This window comes from Danio rerio, chromosome 6 (genome assembly GCF_052040795.2).
Source record: "Danio rerio strain M-AB ecotype USA chromosome 6, GRCz13ab, whole genome shotgun sequence".
Classification (NCBI taxonomy): Eukaryota; Metazoa; Chordata; class Actinopteri; order Cypriniformes; family Danionidae; genus Danio; species Danio rerio.
This window is the reverse complement of record NC_141026.1, coordinates 10,522,170-10,534,333: the sequence shown is the minus strand read 5'-3', so window position 1 is coordinate 10,534,333 and position 12,164 is coordinate 10,522,170. Positions and strand designations below refer to the sequence as shown.

General features: G+C 34.3%; 1 protein-coding gene across 2 annotated transcripts; it reads right to left on the bottom strand.

The window, feature by feature from the left end:
- Nucleotides 1-1,937: 1,937 nt before the first annotated feature.
- On the bottom strand, nucleotides 1,938-10,405 carry tcf23 (transcription factor 23). 2 transcript variants are annotated; one of them, XR_015493295.1, is made up of 4 exons: nucleotides 9,572-10,405; nucleotides 6,266-6,544; nucleotides 3,006-3,829; nucleotides 1,938-2,674 (listed from the first exon to the last, which is right to left on the bottom strand). XR_015493295.1 is itself a non-coding variant. In XM_087256849.1 (3 exons), the coding sequence occupies exons 1-3, from the start codon at nucleotides 9,698-9,700 to the stop codon at nucleotides 3,719-3,721; spliced, it is 519 nt and encodes a 172-aa protein (XP_087112975.1). In that variant the 5' UTR covers nucleotides 9,701-10,405; the 3' UTR covers nucleotides 1,938-3,718. The 2 variants fall into 2 exon arrangements, 1 of the variants encoding a protein (XP_087112975.1); XM_087256849.1 differs by having other exon boundaries at nucleotides 1,938-3,829.
- Nucleotides 10,406-12,164: the final 1,759 nt, after the last annotated feature.

The following is a 12,164-nucleotide window of genomic DNA, read 5'->3' as shown; positions in this document are numbered from 1 at the left end:
ATTTGATTGAACTCGACTTTCTAGAATAGCATTTTAGTAATAAATTTGACTCAAAGTAGTAACAGACAAGTGAGCTGTAAGATTGTGCTCAGTGTGATTGATGGTGATTCATATCTATGTGAGCATAAGTTTAAGGGATAGTTTTTTTGTGTGTGCCTATATAAAATGCATGTTTGGTACCTGGAATTTCTCTTACAGTGACCAAAGACTTTTATTTATTTTTGTCATTCATATGATTTGATTTTTTCACTAGTCAGGTTAATAGAGGGACGTTCTTGTCAGTCTTGCCATGTACACTTATAACAGTGCTTCCAAAAAATCTTCAGTTGTACACAATCAAGTTTGTAGTTAAACATGTTTCATAATTCAATAATGTTCATGTCTGGTGACTGGGCTGGCCAATCCTGGAGCACCTTCACCTTCTTTGCTTTCAGGAGCTTTGATGTGCAGGCTGAGATATGAGGAGGAGTGCTATCCTGCTTAAGTCCTGCTAAACACCCTCATATAATTCAAGTTATTTCATAATTACAACCCCAAATCAGAAAAAGTTGAGACGGTGTGGAAAACGCAAATACAAAAGAAAGTGGTTATTTCTAAATTTACTTTGATATGTATTTTATTGCAGACAATAAACATAATTTAACATGCTCCTCATGATTTCATAGTTTTTTTTTATTTATAAATAAACATGGATTCCAGTTTTGGTTCTTGCCACACACTTCAAAAAAGTTGGGACAGTAAAGCATTTAACACTTTGTGATGTTTCCATTCCTTTTAGCAACACGAGGTTAAAAGATGTTTAGGGACTGAAGACACCGACTGATGAAGTATTTCTGGTGTAATTTTGTCCCATTCTTCCTGCAAACAAGTCTTAACATGGGCAACAGTACTGGTCTTTATTGTCGCATTTTGTTCTTCAAAATGCACCACACATTTTCTATTGGAGAGATGTCGGGAGTGCAGACGGGCCAGTCAATTACTTGTATCCTCTTCCCCCGCAGCCAGGACTTTGCAATGTGTGCTGAATGTGGTTTTGCATTGTTTTGTTGAAATATGCATGGGCACCCCAGGATAAGAGGGCAGCATATTGTGCTTCAAAATCTGTTTACTTTTCAGCATTAATGGTGCCATCAGAGAAGTGAAAGTTACCTTTGCCAAGGGCACTGGCACAACCCCATACCATGACAGACCCTGGTTTTTGGACTTGTTGCCGGTAACAGTTTGAATGAGCCTGTTCTTCTTTGGTCCGTAGCACATGGCGTCAATATATACCTGAAATACTGATTCATCTGACCACAGTAGATGTTTCCACTGTGTGATGGTCTATCCCAGATGGCCCAGAGAAGTAACCGTGTTTCTGGACACTGTTAACATAGGGCTTCTTTTTGACAGTAACTGGGATTTCTGGATGTAACTACGAATTGTGGTACTTGACAAAAGTTTGCTATAGTAGTCCTAAGGCCATGTGGTGATATTGATAGCTGTTATATTTATTAAATTAATAATTTAGTCACAGAACATCTTTAGAAATGGAAAGACAAAACATGAAAGTCAATCGAAATATTGAAAAAAAGTAGAAGCTACCAAATTTTAACAAAACAATAAATTTAGTTTCTCTTGAATTTTGCTTTTTTTATTATTTAATATTTTTACCTAAAATATAAATTGGGGTTTACTAATAATTTTGGACTGTTATAAATTGTTTTGCTAGATTAGCTCCAGATTTGACTTCAGTATTGAATAATGTAATAGAAATAGTATACATATAGTATGTGTATATATAAAACATTTTAATTCTAATAATTCAACACAATCAATAAAAATGGTGAAGTATCTCTGGATTATTTTATAGCATTATCTATAAATAAACCTCTTAAAACACCATATGATGAAAGAAAACCCAAACTTTGATGGAAATAAAATGAAACGCAAAGATGTTTTTCTCTTTGGCATTGGTTTATTCACGTGTGGGTTAAACCACACTGGAAAAAGTCCCAAATGAATTTCCAACATTCAAGCGTTAGCATAGAACAAAATGTTTTCAAGATAATGGAGATCATTAATTCAGTAAAGCGAGCGCAAACCTTTGACTAATGTCTGCATTGCCCTCATTAAGAATGTCTCTTTAATTTATTATTCTCGTATTTGAACATGACGCACATTTTATTCAGCGATAATCACCAAATATGGTGGTGCAGTCTAAGTCTAGAGTAGTTTTGTGTTTAATGTACAACCGCTGTTGCATCTGGAGGTGAAAATATTCTTATAAGTGTTTTGCACAATCATTTAGTGCAGTTTTTTTTTAACTGAGCTACCCATGATTAAGAGCGCATGGGGGTTCTGCACTCATGCATGGTTGCCAAGTGTTCCTTATAACAATCCTCCCTTTCCACTAATCAAGACATTCATTTTATTACTATCAAGTGCAAAACATGCATATTAAACCCAAACACTCAAGATACAGACGGCCAGTGGAGATAAAGTGACCTGCTAATTTAGTTATTTTATTTTTTCAATAGGTAAGAAGGTAATTTTCCAACATCTCCTCTCTAGAAATGCAGATAAAATGATGGGATGCCTGAAAATGTATTTTAAGTTTGAAATAATCCAAGTACAGTGAGTTTTACAACGTCTTTAGTTTTTTTTTTTTTACAAAATGCTTTGTATACACTACCTGACAAAAGTCTTGTCGCCTATTCAAGTTTTATGAACAACAAATAATAACGTCCCCATACTAAATGTAACCCCAAACCATGACTTTTCCTTCACCAAACTTGACTGATTCTATGAGGATATTGGGTTCATGCTGGTTCCAGTAGGTCTTCTGCAGTATTAGGGATGATTGGGATGCAGTTCAACAGATGATTCATCGGAAAAATCGACCTTCTGCCACTTTTCCAAATGATCAACTAGAAGTCAAGTTATTATTGTTGCTCTTATGAATGGGATTGACGACAAGACTTTTGTCAGGTAGTGTTCTTATGTTCTTATTTTTATTACTAAACCTTTTTACATTCGACTTTTCCCATTTTTAAATACAAAATAGCAAATAAAATCAGCACAAAAACACAGTCAAAATGATCAGCCCTGATGATTTTTTTCTTTTTTAAATATTTCACAAATGATGTTTAACAGAGCAAGGAATTCTTCACAGTATTTCCTATAATATTTTTTCCTCTGGAGAAAGTCTGATTTGTTTTATTCCGGATAAAATGAAGGCAGTTTTTATTTTTTTAAAAGCCATTTTAAGGTCAATATTGTTAGCCCACTTAAGCTATATTTTTTTCTGATTGTCTACAGAACAAACCATCATTATGCAATGACTTGCCTAATAACCCTAACCTGCCTGATTAACGTAGTTAAGCCTTTAAATGTCACTTTAAGCTGAATACTGTCTTAAAATGATCTAGTAAAATATTATTTACAGTCATCATGGCAAAAATCTATTATTAGAAATGAGTTATTAAAACTATTATGTTGAAAAAAATCTTCCCGTTAAACAGAAATTGGGAGAAAAATATACAGGGGGGCTAATAATTCAGGAAGGCTAATAATTCTGACTTCATCTGTATATAAAAATGTGAATAATATATAAATCAACCTTGTACTTCTAGTGTTTTATCAAAACAAAAAGTAAATAATGTGGAAATATCGAGCATGTGTGTGTGTGTGTGACTTCCTGCACAAGCTTTAGTGTTGTCCAGCAGTTGATTTTTCCTCAGTTTGTGAGTCTGCTTTCGGCTTTGCTGGCCGTCTCCTGGCTGACCTGTGCTCCGGTCAGTCGCTCTCCAATGTTTCCACAGTACAGAAGAGAACGCATCGGCCATTTCTGTTTAAGGGGACACAAGTCTTTCACTTTCACACCTTCAGCATGAACATATAGATTGACTCAGTATTAAAACATATACACAGTCATGGCTAATATTATTCATGCCCCTGGAAAATTCTGACTTAAACTTTTTGTTTGGATGTAAATGAAAGCTAAGAAATATATATATAAATATATATATATATATATATATATATATATATATATATATATATATATATATTTTTTTTTTTTCCCACAATAATGCCTCATTAAAAAAATGATGTTTGCTATTTAAAGTACTTATTTAAAATGAGCTAAAACAACACAAATCATGAGGTTTTTGAGGGACAACTTGTTTTCTTTATGTTTAATCCACTTAAATAAGTTAAGACTAATAAGTTAACTTAATTTCTTCCTGTTGTTCCAACACAAATCGATTGTGTGGAACCCAGCATTTTTCAAAGTTCTTATTATCTTTTGGGAAAAGCCGGTGTCAAAAAAAAAAAAAAAAAAAAAACCTTGCTGGTTGAATAAAAGTAGCTGTAAGTAAGAGTTTGACAGTGCTTGACTGTAAGTGGCTCTCAATCAAAATATGATGTCTGACTTTAGTAAGATATGTTTGTGAACTGAGTTACCCTAATGTCTTTTTATTGACAAAGACGTTATTTAGACAGTGTTAATACTAATAAAAAGAAATAGAAAATTTTTCTTGTGTTTTATTTATTTATTCATTTTTTTTTGGCTTAGTCTCCATTTCATTGGTCGCCACAGCGGAATGAACCACCTCCTGCGTTTTAAAGTTAAAGGAAATGGCCAATTTCATGGTAAATCTTTTAGCTAGAGTGAAGTTAAAAATTTTTCTGTCTGTTTTTACTGCAAAACAAATCTGTTAATGAACAGTTTCCGTGTTTTGTGATTCACAAGTGTTTTTCATTTATTTATGATTGTGATTTACATTATGGGAGCTTGATCTCTGCTCTGTCGAATTTTGATGTTGAAAAAATTCAACTCTACAGTTTAACAAAGTGATTTTTATTGACATTTTGGTAGTTTGAAATAATGTAATGTATACAAAATTATATACAGTAAAAAGAAATAAGTCTGTAACATAATAGAAAATGTACTGGCTGCTTATTACAAGGTTTTTGTACTTCAAATTACACCAACACAGACAATATATCACTTTAAACTATTACAAATGAATAAAAGTCACCTTTTCCAACTTTTTAAAGTTAAAAGTTAGAAGAAAGATCAAGGTCTCGTTATGAAATTCAAAAGCATAAATAAAAATCGCAAAATAGCAAAAACAACTAATTTACAGATATTTTTAAAAGTAAAACCTTTGCTACATGCACTTTTAAGTTGAATCAAATGAACTTTGCAAGTCACTTAAAACAACATTACATTAAACTGACTTAAAACATCAAGCTCAATCCTGTATAACTTAAATAAAATGAAGTTGAATTATGGTGAAATTATGTCAAAGTTATAACATGTTGTTGATTATTACTCATTGATTTTTTTTACGTTGTTGGATAAAAATTTATATTAATATAATAATAACTTAATATAATGTTTAGTCTATATATTTTTAATGAAGGTTTTACATGGGATTGTATTCCACTATATTACAGCAATTATATTTTTGTGAAGCAAATCAGCATATTAGAAACTTACGTAAGTCACACATTTATATATCCTATTTTAAACCATATTAGCCATGTTTTACTTCAATATTAATCATGTTACAACCATATTATACCCGTTATTTGGATAGTTAAAGTCAGATTAACGTAAGCAAAAATTATATATATATTATATATATATATATATATATATATATATATATATATATATATATATATATATATATATACACACACACACACACACACACACATATGAGTAATTGTAATATATCGAGATATTGATTGAAGATTAAAGTCAAGATTTAAATGTACAACAGCAACTAATTCCTCACATGATTGAGTGCCTGAAGACTCGAATGTCTCGAATTGTAAATATAGCATGATACATTCAATGTACAGCTGAAGTCAAAATCAATAGCCCTCTTGTGAAGTCCGATTACTTTTTTTTTTTTTATCCGAAAATGATGTTTAACAGTGCATGGAAATTTTCACAGTGTTTCCTATAATATTTCTTCTACTGGAGAAAGTCTTAATTGTTTTATTTCGGCTAGAATATAAACAGTTTTTAATATTTTTTAACCATTACATTCTTAAGGTCACTAGCCCCCTTAATCAATAATATTTTAATTGTCTCTACAAAACAAACCATCATAATACAATGACTTGCCTATTACCTTAACTTCCCTAATTAACCTATTTAAACCTTTAAATGTTAAATTCAAGCTGAACACTATAGTGTCTTGAAACATATCAAGTCAAATATGATGTACTGTCATCATGGCAACCACAAAAGAAAGTCTCTGACCTTCACTGGATGCAGGTACTCGACTCTCTGCAAGACGCTCTGGTCACCCAACATGCCGCCCTGGTCCAGGGTCTCAGTCAGGTGGGCGATGTAGTTGGTTGCCAGAACCAGAACATCCAGCTTGGAGAGCTTGGTGTCTGGCGGGACGGAGGGTAAAGCCGCCTGCAGGCTGTGGAAGGCCTGTCTGAGGTTACGAACTCGACTCCTTTCTCTCGCTGCGTTTTCTGGAGACGTTTGACTCTTACAGGCTCTGGATGACGCTGTCGGTCCAGACTTCACCTGAGACCATCGAAAAAAATATGAAAAAGTTTTTTAAAGGAGGTCGTACTTAATATTAGGTGTCTTACTTAATATTAGGTGTCTTACTTAATATTAGGTGTCTTATAGTGTTATGGACTTATTTTTAAAAAGAGATTCATTAAGCAGAGTGTATTTACTGTTTTCTTTTTGCATCACAAAACTCTTTGATGCGGTTAATGATTGTATGGTTGGATTAATAGTTTAATTATAGACAGGGTGTGAATTATTGAAGATTGGGGGGTTAATTTTTTCAGTAGTAGTTTGCTAATGCAATCAAATTCATTAATGTATTTAAATTACATCTCAAATAACAAAATGTAAACATTTTCAGAGTTTTGATGGATATTTAGTGATTATTTTACATGTTACTGTAGGTCAAACTATACAAATGATGTGTCTATTTTTTCTTTTTTTAGGCTACATGCAGATATAAGCACCTATTTTACAAGAAACATGGTTTGTGAATACCAAAGATGTGCTTTGGTGCTCTAGAACTGCCAGTTCAGACTGTTTAATGATATTTTTCCAAGCATTGATTGGCACGGGGGAAGGGGGTACAATATAAATATATATATTTATACTGTACGTCAGAGAAAGCTATATCTTATTAAACGACTATTAAAAGACTGACCCCCCCATACTTGTTGTATCCCCCTTCAGGGGGGATCAAGCTTTAATTAGGGGGTCAATCCCCTCCAAATCCCCCTGTAATTCGCACCCTGACTACACAAATTATAGAAAAAACTATAAGTGCATTTAAAGGTTGTTTATTAATTAATATTGTTTTCAATTTGATCAGTTGTTATTATTGAAATTCATTATTATTTGTTACTTGTCAGAAAATTAACAGTACTTTTTTCTTTCATTCTCATTAAACTGAACAAATAATTACAAATGATAAAAATCAGATTGCATTAAACAGTACATTTTGAACTCAAATAGTATTTTTATTGTACTTTGCCAGTCATTTTTGTTTTCTTAAAAAGTGAGTCTTAAACCTGTTGTATAGTTGAGTTCAAATCCACAGTTTCTGTAGGGAAATGATTACAAATTAAATTATAAGCAAAAAAGTTTGAAAAAATATACCTATTTATAATTAGATTTAGTATATGACATACTACCAGAAATGTAAATTTTCACTTTTAAAAAATGTGACAGGGCTTGACTTAAGCTTGTCGTCCTCAAAATAATCATACAAAAACAAGCATGAAAATCTTCCAATTCAATGACAGAACATCACTGATCACTGTCAGCTTCTCCGTCGAATGATGTCACTTACTCCGAGTCAGAGCCTTAAACGTGTAATGCACACATTTTATGTTAAATTGAATGCAAATGTGACAGGACAGACGGAAACATGTGGACAATTGTAAAATAGTATTTATTTGTAGAATGTATTTATAATCTGATGTTTTTAATCAACTGATGTCAACTGAATTACATTTTTTTTCTAAATAACCATCCATAGCATAACTAAACTATTAAAGCTGTAGGATCAGTCGGGCTGAGGACAAGGACAATGGCAGAGTTTATACATTTGTAAAGTGTTTTTAATAAAGAAAAGAAATCTGAGAACCAAATGAATGACGTATTCCTTTACAGAACAACTCCTAGAAATCAACCATCATGCCATTTTAGACATTTTTTGAGAGGAAATACTTTTATTGACTGTATTTACAGTTGAAGTCAGAACTATTAGCCCCCATTTGATTTTTTTTTCTTTTTTAAATATTTCCCAAATTATGAGTAACAGAGCAAGTCATTTTTACAGTATGTTTGATAATATTTTTTCTTCTTATTTGTTTTATTTCGGCTAGAATAAAAGCAGTTTCTAATTTTTTTTAGACCATTTTAAAGACAAAATTATAAGCCCCTTTGAGCTATATATTTTTCCTATAGTCTACAAAACAAACCATCAATATACAATAACTTGCCTAATTACCCTAACCTGCCTAGTTAACCTAATTAACCTAAGCTCTTGAATGTCACTTTAAGCTGTATAGAAGTATCTTGAAAGATATCTAGTCAAATATTATTTACTGTCATCATGGCAAAGATAAAATAAATCAGTAATTAGAAATTAGTTATTAAAACTATTATGATTAGAAATGTGTTGAGAAAATCTTCTCTCCAGTAAACAGAAACAGAGGGGGGGGGGGGCGAATAATTCTGACCTCAACTGTATATGTTTTCATTTCAGGGACAGATAATGTATGTTTTTGGTAGAATGTCTCATATTTAATATTAATATAATAGTAATTTATATACATTTTGATGAACTCAAATGATTATTTTGATTATTATACTTTTTACATTTTGTATGTGTGTTTTTTTATATAGGTTCAAAAAACATTGTCTATTTTAAAAAGAAATCTATTATAGTTTTTGACCAAAGAAATGCCTCCTTGTTGCCTTTAATGTTTACACAAATTAATAAGCAGCATATTTTCTAATAAAAAAATAAAATGCAACTAAAAGTAAAAATAAAATGTATTTTTCTAAGTGGGATAGTTTTAAATATTAATATTTCTTGGACTATATTATTCATAGTTTATCATTAAATATTTCTCATGTATTTAGCATTAAAATAAAAAAGTTTGCCACTAAATTTAAACATATCTACAGTGAACAAAATTATTAATTGAATGAACTAAATTATTTTAAGGTAAGTAGGTTGCTTTCCCAGAGATAGGTTGCAAGAGCATCCGCTGAGTAAAAATATGCTGGATAAGTTGGCGGTTCATTCTGCTGTGGCAACCCCAGATTAACAAAGGGACTAAGCCGAAAAGAAAATGAATGAATTTGAGGTTTCAATATGGGCAGAATTTAAACACACTAATTAAATGTACTGCTTTGATAAAATACAGCCCTTATAAATTGTTTGCAACCACTTACCTTAAAAATCAAGCAAATCCAATGAATAATTTTTTTACAGATAAATATGTTCTCTAAAATATGTTATTTAATAAAACCCAAGTGGCTCCATCCACCTTTTCCTGCACTCACCCACTTCTTTGCCTCTCTCTGCGTTGCCAGTTTGACACACGTCTGGTTCCACGTCTGCGTCCTCAGGCTCTTTCCTCCATCCTCACCTCTCTGCCAGGCCATGTCCTCATCCAGCGCCCGCTCCGCCATGGGCACCGCCGGCTGAACCCGTCTCTCTAAATGACAGAAGAGGCCGTGCGTCTCCTCATCTCCTCCCTCTGCTTCTCTGTGAGGTAATGTGTGGATCTTCAAGCGCTGCGTTATCTCTGGCTCTGCCTCCCACGGGTGCTCACTGCCAAGGGAGCAGAGGCTCGGGAGATGTGCGTGGAGTCCCCAGAAGGGTCTTGGGAAATGCAGAGAGCCGTCCTGCAGCTGCAGACCCACAGCAGACGCGGCCTCGACCCCTTGGGCCTGCTGGGGCGCCGTGACCCAAACACTGCAGAGTTACTGTCAGACTGACGGCTGTTGATCAGGACACGCTTCTCAAGGATATGTGGATAAAGAGACCTGATGTTACGTTGAGCTGGGGAAAAACCCTGTCAGTTTTGAGTTTTTGGCCTTTTTGGCTTTCCGTAAAGTGTTTTGTTTTCAGTATGGTGTAAAAGAAAACAACCCAGGTAGCAAAGAATTGATTTGGCAAAAGCTGGCAGAGCAGGCATTCATCTGGCACAGGCATACAGCATGTGGGCCAAACATGACCAGGGTTTGGCAGAGGTTGCACACAATGTAAAACACACCAACAGTGTTGGGGAAAGTTACTTTTGGAAGTAATGCATTACAATATTCAGTTACACTCCAAAAAAGTAACTAGTTGTGTTACTTTTTATTCCTGTAGACAGTAGAGAATTCAGATAGGAAAGCATTGGGAGCAGAGAGAGAGGGGAAGGATCGGCAAAGGACCTCAAGCCAGGAATCGAACTCAGGTTGCCGTGAGCACGCTGGTGCTATGTAATGCAATGTAATGTAATGTGTATTTATAGAGCGCATTTATTGTGTATGGCCATACATTTACATTTACATTTACATTTAGTCATTTAGCAGACGCTTTTATCCAAAGCGACTTACAAATGAGGACAAGGAAGCAATTTACACAACTAAGAGCAACAATGAATAAGTACTAAAGGCAAGTTTCAGGTCTGTAAAGTCTAAGAAGGGAAGTGTTAGTAGTTTTTTTTTTTTTTTTTTGTACAGTTAGTGTGATATTCAAATAGGCAATTGCAGATTAGGAAGTGAAGTGGAGACTAAATAGTTGAGTTTTTAGTCGTTTCTTGAAAATAGCGAGTGACTCTGCTGTTCTGATGCAGTTAGGGAGTTCATTCCACCAACTGGGCAGATTGAGCGTGAGCGTTCGCGAAAGTGATTTCGCGAACATACATACACCCAAAGCGCTTCACAATCATGAGGGGGGTCTCTCCACACCACCATCAGTGTGCAGCATCCACTTGGATGATGTGACGGCAGCCACAGGACAATGGCGCCAGTGCACTCACCACACACCAGCTATTGAGAGACAGTGATAGAGCCAATTCGGTGGAAGGGGATGATTGGGAGGCCATGATCGTAAGGGCCGATAGAGGGACTTTGGCCAGGACACCGGGGTTACACCCCTGCTCTTTCACGAGAAGTGCCATGGGATTTTTAATGACCAGAGAGAGTCAGGACCTCGGTTTAACGTCTCATCCGAAAGACGGCACCCACTGACAGTGTAGTGTCCCCTTCACTTTTACTGGGGCATTAGGACTCACACAGACCACAGGTTGAGCGCCCCCTGCTGGCCTCACTAACACCACTTCCAACAGCAACCTAGTGTTTCCTAGTGGTCTCCCATCCAGGTACTGACCAGGCTCAGCCCTGCTTAGCTTCAGTGAGTAACCGGTCTTGGGCTGCAGGGTGATATGGCTGTGGCGTATATGTCTATATGTCAGTGCGCAGTACCACTAGCCAACCAGTAAATAATATTTGACTAGGTATTTTTTAAGACACTTCTATACAGCTTAAAGTGACATTTAAAGGCTTAACTAAGTTAATTAGGTTAACTAGGCGGGTTAGGGTAATTAGGCAAGTTATTGTATAACAATGGTTAATTCTGTAGACAAATAGGAAACAAAATATTGCTTAAAGGGGTTAATAATTTTGACTTTAAAATGTTTTTTAAAAAATTTAAACCTGCTTTTATTCTAGCGGAAATGAAACAAATAAGACTTTCTCCAGAAGAAAAAATATTATCAGACATACTGTGAAAATTTCCTGGCTCTGTTAAACATCATTTGGGAAAAAAGGGGGAAAAAACTCAAAGGGGGCTAATAATTCTGACTTCAACTGTACATGCCGTATACAGATTACTGAAAGTTGAAAGCAATGTGTTTGCTGCTTTTATATTTTTCTCTTATTAGTCCAGTAAAATCATTGCTTATTGAGACTATTATCCCCTTTTCTTCTCTGTGTTCAAAATAATAAGAATACTTCCATCACAGAAATGTAAGACTCTGTCATCTTGGGTTCTGTCTGATTACACTAATTTAATTCAGCAATGTAATTTTTAAAAGCTTTTAAAAAAATTATTAAGTTAAAAAGTAACTCAAATATTATGACTTATTTTTTAAGCAGGCGAGGC